At 43.7% G+C, this 24,401-nt stretch overlaps 1 protein-coding gene across 3 annotated transcripts in view; it reads left to right on the top strand.

The window, feature by feature from the left end:
• The window catches only part of MYO5B (myosin VB), a 339,709-nt gene that overhangs the window by 202,070 nt on the left and 113,238 nt on the right, over positions 1 to 24,401 (top strand). For all 3 annotated transcript variants that reach the window (XM_063128253.1, XM_063128254.1, XM_063128255.1), the window contains 5 exons: positions 764 to 904; positions 4,300 to 4,422; positions 7,452 to 7,535; positions 20,629 to 20,781; positions 22,297 to 22,394. In XM_063128253.1, coding sequence (XP_062984323.1) covers positions 764 to 904; positions 4,300 to 4,422; positions 7,452 to 7,535; positions 20,629 to 20,781; positions 22,297 to 22,394 — 599 coding nt within the window. The remainder of the gene's footprint in view (positions 1 to 763; positions 905 to 4,299; positions 4,423 to 7,451; positions 7,536 to 20,628; positions 20,782 to 22,296; positions 22,395 to 24,401) is intronic.

Raw genomic sequence — 24,401 nt, forward strand, 5'->3', positions numbered from 1 at the left:
AGTGATTCCAAGAGTAAAGCAGTTTGCAAACTAGTAAAGCAGTTTACAAATCTATACCATCTGTTTCTCTGAGAAAAGAACCAACACAACCTAGTGATTGAGAAAGTACACCAGTAGTGCCTTAACACACAACTGATTAGTGACTTAACACACAGCAGAATTAGGCACAGAAATTCAGCTGAAATTTTCCCACTGGAGGTGTCTTCCCCCACTTCGCAAGTTTCTGAGATGTATGCAGAGAGCCCTCAGGAAAACGTCTCTGAGTAAAGGAAGTGGGAACTCAGACCGTCTGTAGGACAGAAAGGCTTTAAAAACCTGCTGTCAGGTTATCCTATGATGATCCCGGTATACGTACAGAGGTTCAACTTGTTTCTTCCTCATAAAAAACATCTGAGTTCAATGGGGAAATGAGGTTGCACCTTAGGAAACAGTACTGTATCAGATTGCATAGTTCAGGAAATTAAATTCAGAGTAATGTAGTTTGTGTTCCATTTTTTTTTAAGCCAAATTTTCTTTACTTAGTAATCATCTCATGTGCTAGATAGTCTGTAATGTTTTTAAGACTATAAATGCAGCCACCAAGGGTGAAAAAAGAATTGAAATAAAACATTTGTTAAATCTAGGAAATGATTACGCAGCGACTTACAGTACTGTCTAGGCTTTTTAATATAATGTCTGCTAGACGCCTGAGAATGTTCTTGGTTTATCATCAAATGAGTTTCCTAAATGCAAGGTGGATCTTTACTGTCTCTTTCTGTTGCAGCATGTATTTAAATTGGAGCAAGAGGAATACATGAAGGAGCAAATCCCTTGGACGCTCATAGATTTTTATGACAACCAGCCATGCATAGACCTTATAGAAGCTAAGCTCGGTATTTTCGACTTGCTGGATGAAGAATGTAAGGTAAACAGAGCAAAACATCTCATTGATGCTCAGTGGTGAGAGTAACTAACTCTAGCTCTCTAAGTATGGCAATACAACCTTAAGCAATAAACTTTAAATGCATATATATCTATATATCTATATATATATATATATCTATGTTTCTGGTTAATGTAAATCTCTGTTAGCTGAGCAGAGCCATGGGTTGGATTCAGCACTGGCCATCCACCAGTGGAATGGAAACTAGAATCATAGAATAGTAGAGTTGGAAGGGGCCCATAAGGCCATCGAGTCCAACCCCCTTATCAATGCAGGAATCCACCCTAAAGCATATCTGACAGATGGTTGTCCAGCTGCCTCTTGAAGGCCTCTAGTGTGGGAGAGCCCACGACCTCCCTAGGTAACTGGTTCCATTGTCATACTGCTCTAACAGTGAGGAAGTTTTTTCCTGATGTCCAGCCGGAATCTGGCTTCCTGTAACTGGAGCCCGTTATTCTGTGTCCTGCACTCTGGGAGGATCGAGAAGAGATCCTGGCCCTCCTCTGTGTGACAACTTTTTAAGTATTTGAAGAGTGCTATCACGTCTCCCCTCAATCTTCTCTTCTCCAGGCTAAACATGCCCAGTTCTTTCAGTCTCTCCTCATAGGGCTTTTCAGTCTCTCCCCATAGTGGCAGAATGGATTTCCTCTCCACTCTGGAGCAGATTAGGGGGGCATGCAGGGGTCTTTGGGGGGAAGGATAGCAGTGGAAAGTTATGTTGGATTTAACTCTGTAGCAGCAGCATATTACATTCGCCTCTGGACAGTAACCTGTCTTACTACTTCCCTGAATTTGGATTAATGGCCCACATTTATATTGTTTCTTCATTTAAATATCTGTGCCCACTTTGGGGGGCTCATAAACCAGCTGTGAGAAGGGAAGTTATCAGCCATCATGGGGTGGGAAGAAATGAAAGGGTCTTGGCAAGGAACAGTAGCCCTTCACAACTTGAATCTATGGATCAGGACTTCCAAGGAAGAACAGTTTTTAACAATAATTCCCAAGAAAAAAGCAGCGACATCCTTGCTGTGCGTCCTTATTGCTGAAATTTTCTGGTAACTCTATTCTGATTCAACTCCAAAGGCGTTTTGATAGTCATAAGAACGCCGTGCTGGATCAGACCGAGGGTCCATCTAGTCCAGCACTCTGTTCACACAGTGGCCAACCAACTGTTGATTAGAGACTAACAATGTTGGACACGGTGCAACCTTTGTTACAGTGGAAGCTGAATAAATTAAATCGTTATGCGCTATAATAAATTCTGGGAAAAGTGTTACCAATGCATTCTTTTCAGAGCTTTGCAATGTAACAATAGCTGATTAACCAAAGACAGCATACCTTGATGATGCAGTTAAATTATATAGAGATAAACATTTAATATTCCCTTTTATTCAATACAATAATTAAATATAAAATGAGAGGCCTTTGAATGTTGTTTTGAGGTGTGTGCGGTTATAAACTAAAAGCAAATGGTCGTTGCTGTGTGTTTCTGTTTTAGGTAGTTAGGACATTTTGTGCTTTTTAAACCTGGAAAGGCTACTGTTGTTTTACTGCATAATCTGAATTTACTTAATTCAGTAGAAGAGAAGATTCAAACTCGATAGGTCAAGTTTGCACTTAATTTCTGCATAAATGTTTATTTACTGTTTTATTATGCACCAGTGACTTTAGTGTAAAAAGTTATCAAGCCTAATAAAAGTTGTAAAATAAAAATGATCTAAAGGGCAAATATAAAACTAAAAAGGCCCGAAGTGTTGATCCTTAAGCCAGTAAAAGCCTGACCAATAAAAATGTCCCAGTTTGCCATTAGACACGCTTTCATATTTGGCATGTTGGTGAGGGCTATAGCGCAATAGCAGATGGAATGTTTTGATGAGGTCTCAGGTTCAAGCCCTGGCTACCTCCAGCATCATGGTTGGGACAGACACCTGAATAAGGTGACCTGGAATTTATATGCAGATATGTCTTTAGGTCTGTAGAGTCTTCGTGCTGTAAGGGAGCAGAATTGTGTGTACCTGCCAGCTTGCCTGAGGTTTATATTTTGAAATCATGTTAGAACCTTACTCCTGAAAACTGGAAGGGTAGAGATTGAATCTGATTGTCCCATGGTTGAGCTGAACTCTGTTTGACTAGGACCTTATTTATTTATTTATTACATTTATATTCTGCCCCATAGCCGAAGCTCTCTGGGCAGTTTACAACAGTCAACATCAGGACCTCAGACAGGCTTTGCGATGGGTTGGGTTCACACAACTCACTCACGCACACACACCACTGTTTATAGGATCTATCCTGTTAAAGCTGCTTCTGCATAGGGCTGAAAGTATGCTGGCAATTAGTGATGAGGTACACGGACCACTGGTCAGACTAAAGGTGCCTTCATTTAATTTATATTGTGCTATACATAAAAATTCACATGAGTTTTGAAAGGTGCACACAGGACATGATTAAGACTTGCTCAGGCCCTATGCCATATGAATATTCAGAGGGCCCATTCTGTAAAAATAAAGAGGAAAAAGTGTACTACATTATAATTGGAAGAGTAATGAAAGGGTAACACCCAGTGCTAGGAAGTGCTTGTAATTAAACAGTGTTAAATAGCATTCTCTGAAGATGGGTATAAAAGTAGTAATAAAGTAAGAACTGATTATCGCCAATACTAAATGCTGTGTTGCCACACTTTCTCTATATAAGGCATCTCCAACATATTTAAGCCAGTGATTTCTTTTTAGTTAGCTTATATCTTGGTTATCTCCAACATAGAGCGGTAAAGCAGCAGTTTCTGCAGCTGAAACTCTCCCTATGGCCTGAGTTCGATCCCAGCGGAAGCTGGTTTCAGGCAGCCAGCTCAGGTCGACTCAGCCTTCCATCCTCCCGAGGTCGGTAAAATGAGTACCAGCTAGCTGGGGGAAAGGTAATCATGGCCGGGGAAGGCAACGGCAAACCACCCTGCTATAAGGCCTGCCAAGAAAACACCAGCGAAAGCTGGCATCCCTCCAAGAGTCAGTAATGACTCAGTGCTTGCACGAGAGGTTCATAATATGAGGCTTACATGGCTTGTTCCTAAATCTGGCAGTGGGCACACATGTAAGTAAACGGCTTTCTCTGTTAAAGTTCAGAACAACAGCGACCCAAGACTTACACATACAGAATACTCTTCATATTAAATCTGGTATGCATATATTTTGACCCTGGATAAATTTGAGAGAAATACATGCTAGATAATCTTACCATTGGTGCCTAACGAACTGACAGTGCGCATCCTCATTCAGACCTGCTTTATCACCTAGTAAAGCCAGGCAAGGTTCGGGAGTTTTGACTGAATATCCACACGTTTCTGTGTTAACCCCTCTCCTTTTTCGTCATTTTTTAAAAAGGTCCCAAAGGGAACAGACGAGAACTGGGCTCAGAAATTGTACGATCGCCACGGCAGCAGCCAACACTTCCAAAAGCCTCGCATGTCAAACACCTCCTTCATTGTTGTGCATTTTGCAGATAAGGTAATGAGAGTTGGCTGGAGGGAGGGTTGTGCACTAGGTGCCACTTCTTGAATGATGGATTGCACCTGCCAGTGGCCTGACAAGGCCCTGTGTATCAGCTGTTGGATTTATTTATCTTCCTTTTGTCTCCGAAAGCTCAGGGCAGGTGAAAGCTCAGGCTGGTTATGAATGAATTGAAAACCTGCATTGGGAGTGGGATGGGAGGAGAAAACAGCTTTAGCTTCCTTCTTTCCATTGCATCATGGTGAGAGCCACAGTGATATACTGGGTAGATAATAATAGAATCATAGAATAGTAGAGTTGGAAGGGGCCTACAAGGCCATCGAGTCCAACCCCCTGCTCAATGCAGGAATCCACCTTAAAGCATCCCTGGCAGATGGTTGTCCAGCTGCCTCTTGAAGGCCTCTAGTGTGGGAGAACCCACAACCTCCCTAGGTCATTGGTTCCATTGTCGTACTGCTCTCACAGTCAGGAAGTTTTTCCTGATGTCCGGCCGGAATCTGGCTTCCTGTAACTTGAGCCCCTTATTCTGTATCCTGTACTCTGGGATGTTTGAGTTTGACCTGAACCAAGAAATCAGATTGACCTGACACCTTATTTCTTTCTGGCCCTGTTCCTGTCTTTTTAATAGTAGCTTGATGCATAGGTTTCAGCGGCCTGATGTCTTCCTTAGAAGTGATGCTTAGTTCTTGCCAGACTGCTGGTAAGAGGCACAGGAGCAGGACTGGGAAAACATTGGCAACCCTGCCAAGACATCTTGGCTCTAGCTTTCCACTTATTGCAGAAGCTCTCAACTTTGTGAATCTTGTCATCTTTCCTCTGTCTCTCTTGTGACCTCTGTGAGTTATAAGAACCGGCTCTCCAGGAACTACCTATGAGGTTGGATAGAGAAACTGCATGCATGGCCTCTCTTCCCAAATAGTGCCAAGTCACCCTCCATTAAATAAGCAGGGGCTTGATAGATGAGTTAAAAGAGAGAGGCAAAAGTGTAGCTGTTCATTGGGTGAGGTCAGGCCCTCTGTTCCACTGAGACAGATTTCTGGCAATGCCATATTTGCATTGATTGATTGATTGGAGCAATGGATTCAAATCAGAAGCAAAGACAATAGTTTTTCTTATCAGATGTGTTCAAAAACTAGTCATTTAAAATGACTATCATTTTTGGGGGTGGGGGGCCTTTTTAACATCCAATGTGGCCTTTTTAACATCCTTTTGGGTTTTATCTGCTATGACTCAGACTACGCATAAGGGCAGCTGATCTGTTTACTTTCAGCTGAGAGATCTGAGCAACAGAGGTGTAAGGTGTGCATGTGTGTGTGTTTGGGAGTGGTCTCAATCTTCTCACATTTAAGGCTTATCTCCCATACCCTGTCTTCCTAACAATGTGGTTTTTTTTTTACTCTTCTGAGCTCTGATATTGGAAGTGAGATGGGCTGGAAGAGAAAAGCCCATGGAGGAAGTCAATAGGAGATGTGTGAAGTTCACATCTCTTTATCTGTGTGCCCATTTTGCTCTAAAAATGTGGACCTCCACGGCCGTTGTTGGTTTTTTTACATTATTGGGGCACACCAAGGTTTAAGGAAATGGGTCTGCTGCTGTTGCAAGCTTGAACCTTTTCAGTCGTTGAAGAAGGGCTCTGGAATTATTGCTGGAGAGAAGTGAACGTGAAAAATGTAACGTGGAATGAAAATGAAAGTCCATGTGTGTTTTGTCAGGAAAGATCCTTGAGGAGAAGGCTGTGGTCCTGCTGACAAATCTTTTACAAACTCTCGTTATTATTGCTCAGACAGTGAGAGTAAAGGAGTACATTGAGTGTCGATTCAGGAAGATGTTCATACCCTGAGAGCTGTAGAGGATGAAGATTTGCAATCTATTTCACCATCTTAAGCTTTGTTTCTTAAAACTTAGTTCTGACTGATGATGTTCAGAGCAAATAAGTATATTTTATGTACCTGCAGTTAGTGTGTGTGTGTGTGTTTGTGGTGTTTAAAAAGGCAATCAAAAGCAATTTCCAGAGAGATCTCCAGAAATCCTGTTACGCTTCTTCTGTTACCAAATGTTGTCGATCCTCCTTTTAATCAACTCTTGGTTACACTGAATATTTTCTTCAGTTCTTGCTTTGTTGATGCCAACCTGAAAGAGAATCATATAATGCTTCAAATGTCCTTTTTTTTATGTGCTTTGCAGAGGCAACGGATAGGAAGATCTAGAATTATTTGTGAAACAAAGAATAACAAATACACAGTAAATAGAATTCCTAGATAACCAAAACATCCTTTTGTCTTAAACTAGGGTGCTTAGCTATTTGGGGAATGTGGATGTTTCTTCTCAGAATTTACTTGTCATAGGAATTTCAGAAGTTTCAAGAGCATGTACAACTTAATGCAAAAACCATGGCTTTATGCAGCTCTCAGGACACATTCATGCATTCTGTAGATTCGTATTAAAACCCCAACTTTTAATTAGAAGTTTCTAGTTTTCATAATTGCTAAGATATCAGAAACAAGGAGGCAAATAAAAAGTTGCTCCAATTCCATAGTCTTCCTCGTGTCCTGTCCCACCCCCAACTCAGTTTGTTAGAAGTCAAGAACTAGTAATTTGAACATAGGCATAGATCTTAATTTAGGGTGCCACCAAAAATAGTACTTTTGTGGGGGTGGGTTGTGGGGGGGAGAAGAGTAATTATAGCAGTTATATGGATTGTCCCTGTGTGAAGAATGTTTTGTTTGATTGTTTCATTAATAAACTGCCGTTTAGGGTTAACCCTTCCAAGACGGTGTACAACAGAACTTTAAAACTGCAAAATGTAATAAAACAATGATAAAAACAGATGTTAAAGCCAAGAAGCACTGTGTATGCAATAGTCCCAGTAGAGTCCTAACCCAATTATAGAACGAGATAAAGAGATGAAGTCTTCAGAGCCTGCTTGAAGGCCTGTAATAATGGGCACTGGGCTTGGATGCATTTCTTAGGATAATCGGTGTTCAGGGTTTTAATTCCCGCCTCACTTTGCTCTGTAATCTATCCAGGTGGAGTACGAGTGTTACGGATTTCTGGAGAAAAACCAAGATACTGTACATGAAGAACAGATCAATGTACTGAAGGCCAGCAAGGTAAAATCTGAGATTCCAGGGTGGGGATGGATGGTGGCAGGTTTTTCTAGCGTATTAGACATTATCACTGCTTAACTTCCTCCTCTTCCTTCTCAGCCATAATGATTCACTGAAGGTTGAACTATGGAGACGAGCCCTTAGTCTTGCTTTATTTAAAATATTGTGAAGTTCCATCTCCTTAACATGATATTTTGATAAGTTTCAAAGAAGAGTCCCCATGCAGTAGAGATATCTGGGAGAGGTCACAATGGCTGGGTTTTAGTACTAGAGATCTTCTGGCTCTGCTTTTGGTTCTTTCTGTCTTTAGTCCTCATTTATTATTACTCTTCCACGTAGGATGTTCCTTTCGAATACACTGGTGGGAGACTGACTCACTGGACTCCCCTTGTTTCAAGAATAAGTAATATGAGAAGAGGCACTAAACTTGTACATGAATGATGTACGCCTGTGCTACATCCGACCTAGGGCTGATTGAATCAGTCAATTTCTGATCCTTGTCACCTTCGGATGTGTTCATTTGTTTCAAAAAACGTATCTCACCTTTCCACCGAGAGTGTCCAAGCGGGCTAACGGCAAACAAATAAAAACAATAACTGCTAGGCTTTTAACGCATTCATTTTCTGCGTCATTTGATGACGTGTGGCTGAACGGATTCAACTGAAAAGCACTGTGCGCAACTGATACAGCTCATGTACACGCCCAAGCTTTCACTGCTTGATGCATATGTGTAAGTGACAATACTCTTGTGTGTTTCCTTTCCATTTCCCCCCTCATAATCATGATATAAATCTTGGCATAGTCCCCGTATGATTCCACTTCTTCTTGGATCTATGAGTTCTGGTTTTTACAGATTTTTCTTAAATAATAATAATAATAATAATAATAATAATAATAATAATAATAATTCCTGAAATAGAAGGATTCCTATTAGCCATACAAGATCAAGTTATAGCAAGCAAGAACTATCAAAAATATATCATAAAATATAACAGTGTAACAACAGATTTATGTAGGAAATGTCATCAATTCCAAGAAATAATAGACTGTGTAAAAGGTGGATGTAAAGTTATGGCAGAAAGACAGACACAATACAGCTGCACAAATAATTCACCAACAACTGGCCATCAAATTCAACCTCTTCAAACAATCTACACCATACTATACATACTCACCCAAAACAATCTTGCAAAATGCAGATCGTAAAATACACTGGGACAGAACAATTCATACGGACAAAACAACACCCTGCAACCAACCAGACATTACAGTTATAGGCAAAAAAGAAAACACACACAAAACAAAGCAATACCTAATGACAAAAAGGTTGTAGAAGAGGAAGAAGAAAAGACAGAAAAATATACACCACTGGCCATGAAATTAAAGAACTATGGCAACCAGACAAGGTCACAATTATTTCGTTAGTCACATCAGTCATCGGCATCACATCAAAAAAACTATACAGAAAACCTTCAGAAAGTGGGCCTACCAAAATACATCCACACCAACATCTAGAAAGCAGTCATACTTAAAACATGATCAATAGTCAGGAAATTCCTGAATCAGTAAAAGACACTTTGAATTGGCAAACCCATCATGTTCATCTATCTATAATAATAATAATAATAATAATAATAATAATAATAATAATAATAATAATAATAATAAGAAGAAGAAGAAGAAGAAGAAGAATGTATTGTGTAATATAATTATTACATTCTATTCCAACTTTTTCCTCTAGTAAGGAACCACGTGGGCTTACATGGCCCTCTTCCTGTTCATGTTATCTTCACAACAACTTGGTGAGGTAGATTAGGCTGAGAGTCAGTGACTGGCCCAAAGTCACCCAATGAGCTTCATGGCTGAATGGGGACTAGAAAACAGATCTCTGGAGTTCTAGTCCAACATTCTAACCACTACACTGCACATGCTGAATTTATATAACTGTACTCTTCCCTAATACACAGACATCCACACATAGGTTGGGCCAGCCCTGCCATTAGGCCAAGTGAGACGATGGCCTAAGGTAGCAGATGCCAGGGGTGGGAGGGAGAGGTAGCCATGGCAGCCCCCTGGCTGTCTCCCTCTGTTGAAGGACAGAGCTGTGTGTGGCAGGCAACCTGCTCTGCACCCGATAAGCTAGCCTCCTGCTCTCTGGGGAGGTGGAGGAGGATGTTCTGTTGCCAGTGTTGAAGTCAGGTTCAGCTGCCAGTCCAGTCAGCTTCTTTAGGTGAAATTGCAGGGTTGGCACTCTCTTGCCCTCCACCTCAGTCAACAAAATGGCTTGGGCTGGCTCTGCCCATAAGTCTGCTCTGTCCTGTTTCTGTGTTAATCTGTTAATTTTCTTTAGTGACATGGTAGAGGTGTACAAAATGATGCCTGGTGTGGGGAATGTGGATAGGGAGACATTTTTCTCCCTCTCCCAAAATACTAGAACCCAAAGGGGTCATCCCATGAAGCTGATCGGTGGGAGATTCAGGACAGACAGAAGGAAGTCCTTCTTCACACAGCGCATAGTAAAACTATGGAGTTCACTGCCACAAGATGTAGCGATGGCCACCTATTTGGATGGCTTTAAAAGGGGGTGGTTAACTTCCTGGACGAGAAGGTCTGTCAATGGCTATCAAGTGCTACCTCCAGTATCCGAGGCAATAAGCCTGTGTGCACCAGTTGGTGGGGAACATGGGTGGGAGGGTGGTGTTGCATCATATCCTGCTTTGTTGGTCCCTGGTTGACAGCTGCTTGGTCACTGTGTGAACAGTGTGCTGGACTAGATGGACCCTTAGTCTGATCCAGCAGGGCTCTTCTTATGTTCTTAAGTTCAAGTCCATTCATACTGGAAACTGAGATTCCTCCAGCATTCTTAACCCCAATAATGGGGCAGTGTTTTATGGCTTCAACTCAACTGTATGCTCTCTGAGGCCTTGTATAGTAAGGGTGAGGAACTGTCGCCTTCCAAATTTTGTTTGGACTAAGGCTTCCTTCATCCCTGACAATTGGCCATGTTGGCTGGGGCTGATGGCAGTTCAAATCCAACAATATCTGGTCAGCTATAGGTTCCCTACCTCTGATTGTTTGAATGGTGGGCTTGGTGTTATAGTATACCCTGGTTGCCTTCTATACACACATCCGTCTCCCCACACCTGTGCTCAGGTGAACCCACTGGTTTGCAGGTTCTAATTGTGCTTCCTGCTGTGCCTTAACAAATCTATTCCACTTGCCAGAAGGTAACAAACATCAATTCCATAGGTGAGTACGCAGTGTTTACCTGGGGTTCTTGTAATCGCAGGAGCCAAGTGACAATTCCTTTTTCCTTTCTTTGCATTTGCAGCTGTCTTAATCTGTGTTATCTTTTTTTTTTTAAAAAAAAAAGACCATCTTTATTTTCAATGTGTAAATGACTACTTCATATAAACAAATTAGTTTTTTGAATATATAATCAATTGCAATGACTGAATTAATAGACAGTTTTCATTTATACAGAGTGTGGAAGATAGCACGCTTAATTTGATTTTAATTCCGGAGAATGTAAACATTTATTGGGAGGATAATAGGTTCGGCTTTTAGATTTCTGGAGATGTTTTGCATTATTAATGTCAGAGAGATATTAATATGACATATAATTTGGTTGTGTTGGTGGTTAAGAAGAGCTTCATGTGTTTGGAAACTTTCAGATACTTCTATTTTGAAAAAAGAGATGGGGGAAGATGGGCCAAAGCTACAAAGACAGAACATGGAGTGGAAAAGGACAAATAAAGCTAGTCTTTTCCATCATAAGAACATAAGAGGTGCCCTGCTGGATCAGACCAAGGGTCCATCTGGTCCAGCACTCTGTTCACACAGTGGCCAACCAGCCATCGGGCCAGGGATGAAGAAGCAGGACATGGTGCAACAGCACCCTCGCACCCATGCTCCCCAGCAACTGGTGCACACAGGCTTACTGCCTCGAATACTGGAGATAGCACACAACCATCAGGGCTAGTAGCCATTGATAGCCTTTGCCTCCAGGAATTTATCCAACCCCCTTCTGAAGCCATCCAGCTTGGTGGCCATCACTACATCTTGTGGTAGTGAGTTCCATAATTTCAGGGTGCCCTTTTCCTTTATGGAGCTTTACTCATGTTGCAAACAGATGAACCCAAGCGATAGCTACTAAAAAAACCATAATGCATGAGGCTTACATACTTATGGAGGTGAGGCTATTGCTAAGTGGTTAGTGCTAGGGTGACCATATAAAAAGGAGGACACGGCTCCTGTATCTTTATCAGTTGTAGAGAAAAGCAAGCTGCAGGAGCTATACTAGAGTGACCGGATCCAAAAGAGGGCAGGGCTCCTGCAGCTTTTATTTATTTATTTATTTATTTATTTATTTTATTACATTTATATACTGCCCCACAGCCGAAGCTCTCTGGGCGGTTTACAACAATTAAAAATAGTAAACATTAAAAGTATACAAAATTTAAAAACCATCAAAAAGATAAAAAACAGTATCCATTTAAAAACAACAATTCTGGGGTCCATTAAAAACAAACTTAACGTTGTTAAATGCTGTTAAAATGCCTGGGAGAAGAGAAAAGTCTTTAAATGTTTTGATGAAGAGGGAATTTCAGCAGGTGCTGCATGCATACAAATGACACCAGCTGAGATTCCCTTTTCTGTGCAACTGTTAAAGACACTGGAGCGCAGTCCTCCTTTTCATATGGTCACCCTAGGTTAGCTCAGCATTATTAATTATACATAGTGGTGTTGGTGAGACTAGGAATAGTAACCAATGTTTATCCTACGTCGAGTAGACCCGTTGAAATGAATGAGACTTACGTTAGTCACGACTAGAATCATAAAATAGTAGAGTTGGAAGGGGCCTATAATGCCATCAAGTCCAACCCCGAGCTCAATGCAGGACTAACTTTGGTCCCATTCATTTCAGTGGGTCTATTCTACGTAGGGCTAACATTGGATACTACCCTAGGTGTTTTGAGTAGCTAGAATCTATATGTATCTGCCTTTCCCCATGATTACAGCTGCTACGCATAGTTCCTGGTTGCCAGTTCTCACCTACTCCACCAAATTAGTGAAAGGCCTCTCCCTATCCTGCCCTCCCCCACAAATCCCCCAAACTTACCATACACAGCTCTAGAAAAACCTCCTGGAAGTCTTTCTTTCTTTTTTTAAACCGGACATCCTGGTAGCACAACAGGGCGGACTTGTGACAGTGCAAAAGGCAGGGTAGAATGTTTCATTGGGCCTTGTCAATTTCCTATTAGTTACCTGCCATTTCTAATAAGGGTAAAACTGTACAATCTCCCTGTGACCTTCCTGTTAGCATTGCACTTTTTAATTCTGTTTCTTAGCAGTGCGTAAAGCCTTCTTGGTTATAATTAGAATTAAACATTCTTGCGCATGCATATGCAGAAACTGCGTAGCTCAGCTGTTCCAAACAAGCTTGCCGTCAAATACTAGAGTGAGTCACAAACAACGCTGAGCTCCTTTCTGGTTGTAAATAGATTTTATTTTTAAGGGGTAGCCCAATTTAAGCCTCTAACGCTTATTCCCCGGAGGTGTGTGTTCACCGCTTTCCCTCTTGTCAGGATCTTGTTTATCTCCCAGTGGTTGTTTTAACCAGGAGACACTCGAGGGCAAAAGTCCTACGAGAACTCCGGGGAAATCAACAGAGTGGGTGGAGGTGTGGCAGCACCAGGAGCAGCAAAAGGCTTTCTCCAAAGAGATTAGGACACAGACCAGACTGCAAGGAGCAGATAACGCCGTTTAAATGGCAGGTTAATTTCATTTCATTGTTGGGATTCAGGTACAGTGGAAAGGAAGAGCAGTGAGAAGAAGCAGGCAGATAAAAAGAGCCCAAGACTGAACAAGGAACACAAAAGTGTGTTTGTGATATTCTGAGTGAGCTTCTATTTTGGTTGTGGCATATGAGTTCAACACAAGCTTTCTGCAATCCGGGGATTCAGTGTGAGACATCTCTAGATGATGATGATGATGATGATATTTCTTACCCGCCTCTCCATCCTGATCGAGGCAGGGAACAACAGTAAATATAAAATATATAAAATACTGATTAAAAACATAGTATACATTGTTAAAACTTCCTAAAAAAACATCCTAAAAGCATCCTAAAATTCCACTGGATAGGCCTGCCGGAAGAGATCAGTCTTTATAGCTTTCTTAAATGCTAAAAGACTGTTAAGTTGATGAATCTCCTCCGGCAGGCCATTCCACAGTCCGGGAGCAGCGGAAGAGAAGGTCTTCTGGGTAATACCTGTCAGTCTAGTTTTGGCTGGCTGAAGGAAATTCTTCCCAGTGGGCCTGAGTGTGCGGGGCGGATTGAGAAGGCGATCCCGCAGGTAGCCTGGACCCAAACCATGTAGGGCTTTAAAGGTGATAACCAACACTTTATAGCAGGATATTGTGCTATGAAAACGGTATATGGTATGTGTCAATGGGCCCCAACAGTTGTCAGTGCACTTCAATGCCACTGTAAAGCAGTAGTGTGGCTCCTGCCTTTTATATACTGCTTTCATACTGCTTTCATAGTGCAAGATCCTGCTTGGTGTAGATTAGGCCTATATGTTAGGAATGGAGTGCAATTTGTTCAACCCGTGCCTGGTGGATTCTACAGCCAATGCTCATTGGAAATCTAGCTTTTGGAGCGAATGTTGGCTGTAGAGCTTGTCAGACACTGGATTCTTTCATTCAGATTAGTTCCAGTGGATTCCCTACACATGGCAACCGGAAATGTGATGAAACCTTGACAAAACGTAGCGACAAATCATACGCAGAGATTTACAAGCCAACTTCAAACCATGGTTCCAGTTCGTTGTCTGTGGCAGGTTCTGATGTACAAACAAACCACAGTTAAGTGAAACAAGTCATGGTTCAGTGTTATGTACAAGCACAGCCTCTGTGGCCGTTTCTACACCTGCCTTTTTTCCTGGGATCGTCCTGGGATCATCCCTGTGCATGCAAATGACACACAGGGCATCTTGGGAGCAGTCAGGGACGATCCCTCCATTTTCCTGGGATAATCCTTAGGTGTAGAAAGGGCCCCAGTCTGAAATTACCTTTCTGACTTCATCTGGTCTTGTATCATCTCTATTAGCAGCTGGCACATTTTCATAGGGTTACTAGTCGTAATAGCTATCTATTACCTCCATTATGAGAGGCTGTATGCCTCTGAACACTAGTTGCTGGAGAACACAAGTGGGATGGTTCTATTACACTCAGGTCCTACTTGTAGGTTTCCAACAAGCAGCTGGTCAGCCACTGTGGGAACAGAATCTTGGACTAGATGGACCATTGGTCTGATCCAGCAGGGCTCTTCTTATCGCTACTACTCTTTTCTAAATCCTTGAGTTCTCCCTCCATCTTTTCCATCTGAGCATGCAGCACAGAAATTGTGGTATCACTTCCCTGAAATTCTTCCCCCAGAAGTAATCCGTCGGGCCACAACAGAGCACAAATTCAGAACGCAGTGAATTCTGTGTTGTGGCTGAATCAAATGTCTGAGAGCTGCTTTCTGGCATTACAGTTTACTGCTCTCTTTTTGAAATAATACTTGTAAAGTAGCGGGCTTGAAAGTGGTTGAACATGAGCATCTTTTCCTTGTCAAAATGGTCATGTTCTTACATAAGGTACACACCTTGCAGAGCTCCTGGGGAAATCCTTTGCTTCTTACATCCTCAGATTTGTGCCTGGCTGTTCTAGCAAAAAAACCTTGTACCGCTTCTACAATTTTATGGCTACTGCCCTGCGTGTGTTACTCCAAAAAGGAGAAAGGAAAGGAAATGTCAAAGAATCCCTGAAGAGCTGCGTAAATCTTTAAGAATGTAAAAAGAGCCCTGTTGGATCAGACTGAAGGCCTGTCTAGTCCGGTCTGTCGTAGTGGCCGACCTATGGGAAGCCTACAAGCAGAACACGAAGACAATAGCCTTCTCCCACTATTGTTCCATAGACACTGGTATTGAGAGGCACGCTACCTCTGAACCTCCATATAGCCAACGTGACTAGTATCTAGTGATAGTCATGAAGTTGCGTAACACTCTTTTAAAGCAATCTAACAGTTTTGCATTTCCATGTCAACAGGCAGGCAGTATGAACATTCTGGGCTAGCGCTGATGTATCCTTAACCATAGTTGGGAGCATCACTGACTCCCTTTAGGCCCCAACGCCTTCTTGGGAGTAAGGAGCTCTCACACTCCCACTGACTTTAACCATGGATATGTATCTCATCAGGAGTGTAAGAACAGTAAAGGTTAGTTAGGATTCCCTTTTAACAAGGGTTTATAATCATCTTAGAATGAGAGGGGAAAGGGGAATTTCTGCTGGAGAGACAAAGGTCAAGAAGAGTTGTGGGAAGGAGCATGCAATTCCTCAACCTGCTTCCAATCCCTTAACCTTACTGGTCCAAATCCAAAAATATCATGTTTGGAATGACCCAAAATTGACTGTACTGTTTCAGACTGCAGTTCTTTTGAATGCTACCATCTGGGAATCCCTGTAAGTAGAAAAGTAGCATGTCAGGGAGGTTGTCACACAGAGGAGGGCCAGGATCTCTTCTCGATCATCCCAGGGTGCAAGACACAGAATAATAATAGTTACAGGAAGCCAGATTATGGCTGGACATCAGGAAAAACTTCCTGACTGAGAGCAGTACGACAATGGAACCAATGACCTAGGGAGGTTGTGGGCTCTCCCACAGTAGAGGCATTCAAGAGGCAGCTGGACAACCATCTGTCAGGGATGCTTTAAGGTAAATTCCTGCATTGAGCAGGGGGTAGAACTCAATGGCCTTATAGGCCCCTTCCAACTCTACTATTTTATGATTCTGTGATTCTATGACTATCTACCCACTATACCACTTGGAGTCTTGAGTCATATGCCAAGTTCATATGTTGAGGCCAAACCATGACTGGTGGAATGGGGAGGCTGTTGCTTGTATTCAGCTGGCCCTACCATTAGGCAGAGTGAGGCGGTCTCCTCACGCTACAGATGCTGGGAAGCAGCAGCCAAGTGTTGGAGGAGAGAGCTCTGTGCTCCATGGCCTGCCCCCTAAGTTAGCCTGCTTCCTTTAGCTGCAGTAGGGGATGCTGCCCCAGTGCCAGTATTGAAAGATTAAACTGCCAGTCCAGTCACTTTCATAGAATCATAGAATAGTAGAGTTGGAAAGGGCTTACAAATCCATTGAGTCCAACCCCCTGCTCAATGCAGGAATCCACCCTAAAGCATCCCTGACATATGGCTCTCCAGCTGCCTCTAGTGTGGGAGAGCCCACAACCTCCCTAGGTAACTGGTTCCATTGTCGTACTGCTCTAACAGTCAGGAAGTTTTTCCTGATTTCCAGCTAGAATCTGGCTTCCTGTAACTTGAACCCATTATTCCGTGTCCTGTGTACTTTGTGTACGTGGAATGGAAGGGAGCGCCATCTTGTTCTTCACCTTAGGTAGCAGAATGTCTTGGGCCAGCCCTGATGGTGAACTTCTTGAAAGCATCTGACTTGTGAACCGCCCAGGGAGCTTCGGCTATTGGGCGGTATAAAAATGCAATAAATAAATAAATAGCTACTTCTGGGATTCTGGGTTAGGCAGACCTTTGGCCTGGTCCAGCAGATCTCTGTTGCATCCTAAAGCAAAGACTTGACCTGGAATACATCTGCTGAATTCCTGACCCCTCTGCTCTTCATTCATGTAGCCTGTCCAGCCTCTGCCTTGGGGGCTTTTCTAATCCCCGTCACAACTACTTGCCTTTGGGCTTTTGGCCCGTTTCTGACCATTTGCTATACACGTCATGCCATGGATCAAACCATGGGCTACCACCAGCCTCCCTATACACCCTTGGATCCGATTAGAGGCTGTAGACCCAATTCTGAAGCAATATGTGGAGTCTGCAATACATGAGCCCTTAGCAAATATAAAATGAGATCTCTCTGATTTCAAGGGGCCGCAGCTCATTGGTGGAGCACCTGCTTTGCCCGCATAAGTTCCTTGGTTCAGTCCTCAGCATCCCCAGAATTCTGCCTGTAATCCTGGAGAGCCATTGCTGCCAGTTAGTGCTGACAGTATGGGGCTAGATAGAGTGGCAGTGTGACTCTGTATAAGGCAGCTTCCTGTGTTCTCTTTGGAGCCAGGAGATGGCTTATCTGGAAGTGTTAGCATAAGGGAGGCAGGAGATAGACAGACCCAAAAAAAAAAATCCGGAGGTGGCTGAGATCAAAATAAGCCCAGCAAGCATAAAACAAATGCATAGTCCTGTGTCAGACCAGATGATAATGCAACGCAAACAGACTCTTTCCTCTGTGGGGTTTTGGCAGATATGCAAACAAGATCAGGCGAATTAATCCCCAGGAGCAGCTGATGAGACATTGCAATCTCTCCTTAATAAAGGCAATATCGCGGAGATGCTGCTCTGGTTTCTTGTCGTTCTGGCATGTATCTTGGGCCAGCGTTTTAAAATGGGGCAAACAGCAGTTTCTTTCATGACAGAAGTGCTGTGAAGTAGAGAAGATGTGAGGGGGCTTGCTGTGATAGCCAAAAAAAAACCAAGTTCTTCTGCACAGACCAATCTTTTAAGTTATTGTCAATAGAGGTTGAGCCTCAAGTAGTTTTTTTAAGTATTTCCAAAAGGGCCAGAACCCTTCTGTAGCCTTTGGTCAAAACTCTGCTGTCATGCACATTCCTGAAAGATAGATAAACTGTTATTACCGTTCTTTGCAGGCTGAGACAAAATGACACCGCCCATGCACAAGGGGAAAATATCAGCAGGTTTTGCACAAGTATCAAAGATCTTTGAGGAGGGGGAAAACTTGCCATAAATCCCTCAAAAACAGCTCATTGGGGACTGTGTAGACTCAGTCGGCATAGAATGCTGATGGGCTATGGAGTAGGTGGGGTGAGAAAACCAGTGAGACACAGTAGCTTCTGCTAGCACAGCAACGGTTTCCAGCTCCTGACGAAGGACGATACGTCCGAAACGTTGAGCAGAGCATTTTTGGATTTAAAGAATAAAATAGTTTTTAACACGTTTATCAAACACCAGAGTTGATTTCTCTTTTTAGCATCCATGAATAGGAGAACGCCAAACTGCAACATTTAGTTGCAGATTCCACTTCTTTTCTAAAGCATTTTCAGTTGTAAAGTGGCTTTACAATCCTTACTGCATTCATCCCTGCAGTAGGCATGTGAGGTAGGCTTTTTAGACAGCAATCCTATGGGCCCTAGACAGCGCCTGGGTGGCCATAGGTTAGTTCAGATTCTTGGATCCGAGGGTGGTGACTGCACTCTGACCTTGGACCCCAGAGTCTGAGCTCTCCTCCCTTGCACAGAGAACCACCCCAGCTGCCTCTCTTGAGCTCGCAACAGCAACTTCAGAGGGAAGGTAAAGGGGGTGATCCCAAGAGAGGGGAGGGGATTGGGAAGGCCATCTTACGAGGAATCCTCTGGCCTCCTTCCCTTCCTGCCCCCCCCCAGCACTTCAGCTAGATGGGTGAAAGGCCCATCTAACTGAAACACAGAGCAGGAGCAACACAGAAGTGAAGCTCGCTCCTCCCATTCTACATAGGATGTCCTTTGGAGGCTGACAGGCATCCTGGTAGGATTGCAGCCGTAGTATTCCTATTGTACCGATTGCAACTGAGTCTGAAGAAGAACTTTCTACAACCTTTGAATTCATGGCTGAAACTGTCATTTGACTGCAGATGTTCCAGGGCCCAGTTCAGCAGTTATGGGTCCCCCCCCATGAAAACGCTATATGTGCTCTTCTTCTTTTTCCTTGGCAATTATTTAGCAGTTTAGAGTCTGCTCAGAGAGTAGGTGCCATAAAGGCTTTTAAACCAAGTCTGCTAATAGATGCGGGAAACCGAATAAATGTGAAACCAGATCATAATGGAATGCAAATAAGAATATAAATTAAAAAAGGCAACAGCGAATAATGAACATTGGATTTACACTCTACAAGCACACTGAAAGGGTTAAAAAACCCTCCTCCCTATCTCCTAAGATCCTGAAGACATTCTTCCCCACTCCTGCTACTAACAGTTAAAATAAGAAAACAATGGTTATTTGTTACACTTAATATTAGGGCTGTGTACGCCCCTCCCCCAAACTGCTTCGTATCCCAATCCGGACCTTCTGGATCGGGCCCAAACTGGTTTGGTTTGGTACGGACCACCCCCGACCCGACCCACTCCAGAACCGGATCTGGAGCGAGGTCCAGAGCGATATTTGGACACCATTTTGCCCCCCCTTCCCTACTTACCTGCCTTCGCAGCAGACAGCAGAGGCAGGTAAGTGGGGAAGAGGGGACAAAATGGCATCCAAATAAGCCCCCTCCTCCCTTCCCCACTTACTTGGCTTCGCCGCCGCACGGACCGCCGCGGCGGACAGTGGAGTCAGGTAAGCCTCCCTTTCCTCCTTCCCTGGTTCCACCGCTGTCGCCGCATGGACCGCGGTGGTGGCGGAGCCAGGTAAGCCTCCGTTCCCCACTTCCCTGCCTACGACACTTCGGAACGGGCCGAATCGATTCGGACTGTTCCGAACCGCTTCGGGTCGATCTGGACCTCCCCCGACCCACTCCAGAACTGGGTTTAGGAGGTCCAGATCGGCCCACTGCACTTCATATTTGGGGATCCGAAACAGAGCAGAGCACCCCCCTACTTAATATCCTGCCTTTCCTCCAAAATGGTATATATGATCCTCTTCCTTCTCTTACTCCCATCTTATCCTCACAACAACCTTGTGAGATAGGTTAGACTGAGTGTCAGTGACTGGCCCAAAGTCACCAGGTGAGTTTCATGGCCAAGTCAAGACAAGGACCTGGGTCTTCCGAGTCCTAGTCCGACACTCTAACCATTACAGCATACTGCCAGCGTGTTTAGCATCACGTCTACTTTGGCTCCCAGAGATATCAAGAATGTTTTGTTGCATTTCCTGTGCTACTGTCTACATTCCATGCTGGATGTTTTAAATACTTTTCAACGAAGTTCAAAGCAATGTGTGGCTTTGCTTCCCAGAAATAAGGTTGTTTCTCTCGTCTGACCACTGTTGTGAGAGCACTGAACACAGGCAGCCTTTCCCTTTCTCTCTTCCAGTACCCGATGGTAGCTGACTTGTTTCGTGATGAAAAAGATGCTGCGCCGGCTGCACCTGCCAGAAAGGGAGCTTCCTCGAAAGTCAATGTCCGCTCTGCCCGTCCAGTTGTGAAAGCAGCCAATAAGGAGCATAAGAAAACAGTGGGGCATCAGGTAGAAAGCCACGTCTTCCAACAGAACTTCCATGCTTGTATTGCAACATGCTTCCATACTCCCACCCAGAACAGAAGGTTCTGTTGATGAGTCTCCGGAGGAAATAGCATTCGAAAATTCTGTATTTAAAATACAATACAATTGTGGAGCTAAAGTTAGTGGCTGATTATAGACATTTCCCCCACTTAATATTGGGATGGGGTGGGTATTGAAACCTCAGGGACTGCTACATCGGGAGAGAGGAAATTTTATTTCGATGCAAAATCACCTCGCTACTCATTCCGAGGGAGAGATTGGCTCAGTTCGGACAACACATTTCACAGTGGTAGTTTCAGAATTCCACAGTGGAGTTTTTACACCACTGTTGAGAAATGTGTTGTCTGCAGGGAAAACGCCACCCCACGGTGGGTTTTTTTTTTTTTAGAAAACACTCCACACTGTGCAGAGGAGAGTTCCTGCACAACAGTTGTGTTGTGTGGAGGGCTCTGTGGAGTTTGCTGTTGCGTTGAGTGGACTTTTCCCACTGGCTACAGAGTTCTCCGGCAAGAGCGGCGAAAGGAGCAAGTGCCACTCTAGGAGAGCTGCTGGGATTGGTTTTTTGCAGCAACGGCTGATGGGATACCATCAGAAGGCCTGGGGGAGGAGAGAGCGCAGAGGAACTGTCAATCAAACATCATGATGGATTTTACTCAACTTCACAGTAGCCCACAGTCACACAACAGTGGAGTTTATTTATTTATTTATTTATTAAATTTATATACCGCCCCATAACTGAAGCTCTCTGGGCGGTTTACAAAAGTTAAAAACAGTGAACATTAAAAAGTATACAAAATTTAAAACCATCAAAAGTATAAAAACAGTACAAAACAACAGTATCCATTTAGAAGATGGAGTTAGAAGATGTTGTGTGGGAAATACTCCCTACAAACTCAACGTTGAGTGGAGTTTTCACACTGCGTAGAGAAACGTGTTGTCTGAACTGAGCCGTTCTGTCATGGCTGGCACCAGGTTTGAAAGGGCTCTGCACAAGTGCCTCCGTGGTAGGTCACCTAGTGTCACCCCGGTCTCCCCACCAGCTTACCGGCAGACAGTGGCAGCAAGGAATGCATGGCAATGGCTGGAGGTCCCATCACAACTGGTAATGGTTTCTTATTTATTTATTTATTTGGTTGTTTATTTATTTCATACTTCTGGCCAGGAACTGTAAAGAGAAGTTCTGGGACAAGTTGTCCCTCTTTATTATTTCCAGTGCCTCTGGGCCCTCAAGGTTTGCAAAAGTAAAAAAAATATATTTGGGGGAGAGACCACAAAAAACTCCCAAGGAGGACTCGGTGTGTCCAGTGGCGACTTTATTGTGGAGGAGGGGGAGATGTACAACGGGATGGGAGGGGGAATCGAGTGGAGTGGCTCAAAACCTGAACAGCAGCACTTCCCACTGCAACATTTTGTTGCAGGCCCCTCTTGTTTGGCCTCTTATTACAGGGAACGGATTGTCTTTTCTGTTGTCTCTTCCAGTTCCGCAACTCCTTGCATTTGCTTATGGAGACGTTGAATGCCACCACACCTCATTACGTACGCTGCATCAAGCCAAACGATGAGAAACTTCCTTTCAGGTAGGCTCTGCTTTCTGATGAGATAAGAACATGGATGGGCTGTTGAGAGACCTTCGGCATAACGAGTAATTTGCAATTCAGCTGCCAGTGTTGTGTGGTGTTCACTGCAGAAGGTACAGGACAGATGCCTGTGCCTGAACTGATGTTTTCAGGAAGGAAAACATCAGTCTGAGGAACTTAGTCTGAGGAACTAAGGCAAATTAATAATAACAATAACAATAACAATAATAATAATAATAATAATTTATTTCTTACCCGCCTCTCCGATTGGATCGAGGCGGTGAACAACAGCAATCATAAAATACATAAAATACTGATTAAAAACATAGCATACACTGTTAAAAACATCCTAAAAGCGTCCTAAAAGTATTCTAAAATTCTACTGGATAGGCCTGCCGGAAGAGATCAGTCTTGATAGCTTTCTTGAATGCTAAACGTCTGTCAAGCTGACGGTCTCCTCTAGCAGGCTATTCCACAGTCTGGAGCAGCAGAAGAGAAGGTCCTCTGGATAATGGTTGTCAGCCTAGTCTTTGCTGACTGAAGTAGATTCTTCCCAGAGGACCTAAGTGTGCGGGGCGGATTGTACGGGAGAAGGCGATCCTGCAGGTAGCCTGGACCCAAACCCTGTAGAGCTTTAAAAGTAATAACCAACACTTTATACTTCACCCGGAAACTAATTGGCAGCAGTGAAGAGATTGTTGGTGGCAAAAGATAAAGTTCTCAACCTTATTGACAAACGGAAAGCAAATAAATCTCCAGGCCCGGATGGCATCCATCCTAGAGTTCTCAAAGAACTCATGTATGAAATTGCGGACCTTCTAACAAAAACATCCAACATGTCCCTAAGCTCAGCCTCTGGTATTGGCTGGCACTCAACAGGTCACTAGTTTTGGTGGCTGTATGAGATGCTGAGATCGATCAAAACCAACAAGCTTCTCCAGGCATCAGAGGGTAGTTCACATATTTGTGTTTTCCACTTGTGCACTTAATTGCTTATTTTCTCAATGCTTGATGGCTTAAGGTTGAGGGCATGGATCACTTCCCTTGCAAGATCAAAACAACATGATATTTACACTAACACCACAAAGACTTTGTCTCGATGCAGGAAGCAGATGTTGTTGTTGTTTATTCGTTCAGTCGCTTCCGACTCTTCATGACTTCATGGACCAGCCCACGCCAGAGCTTTCTGTCGGCCGTTCTGTCGGCAGATAGGGTAGCACAATTTCTGAGGAGTCTGGTGGCAGCTTGGTGGGAATCCAAGGGCCATTTCACCCAGTCAGTTGTTGGTAGTACGGCCTTAGATCTCTGTGCCTAAAAGCTGCCCTGAGACAACCATTTCACATGACGTCCTATCACTTGATAGTTGCAAGTATCATTTGAGGAAACATGGTTCACCCTGCGAGCTTCTTGGAGTGAGCTTTTGAACCCCAAGTCTGCCTGTTCCAAGTCCAGCGTTTCGGGTCGGGCCCGTACACACATAGCCAGCCCATGTCCATGTGCAGCCGTGATACTGCACTTCCGGGGGGAAGCACTGACCCAAGTGAAAACATAAGTTTCCAGAAGGGACAAGTCGTGCCTCTTTTACATAGTTTTATCACCATCCATTCAGCCACCCATGTGTTGGGGGCAGACCCATGCAGCAGGGAGCCTTTTCTACTCTAGACTCCCTGTGTGATTTAGAGGGGCCCTTGAAAGTCAAAGTTCTAAATTAGGCAGGAAGCCTACTTGAGTAGAAAAGGCTCCCCATCCCCACTGCAGAAGTTCAGCCCCCAACAGATGGAGGGCTGCAGGAATGGTGACAGGGCCATTGACACTCATAGAATCATAGAATAGAGTTGGAAGGGGCCTACAAGGCCATCAAGTCCAACCTCCTGCTCAATGCAGGAATCCATGCTAAAGCATCCCTGACAGATGGTGGTCCAGCTGCCTCTTGAATGCCTCTAGTGTGGGAGAGCCCACGACCTCCCTAGGGAACTGATTTCATTGTCGTACTGCTCTAACAGTCAG

Source organism: Elgaria multicarinata, chromosome 6 (genome assembly GCF_023053635.1).
Source record: "Elgaria multicarinata webbii isolate HBS135686 ecotype San Diego chromosome 6, rElgMul1.1.pri, whole genome shotgun sequence".
In the NCBI taxonomy this organism is placed as follows: Eukaryota; Metazoa; Chordata; class Lepidosauria; order Squamata; family Anguidae; genus Elgaria; species Elgaria multicarinata.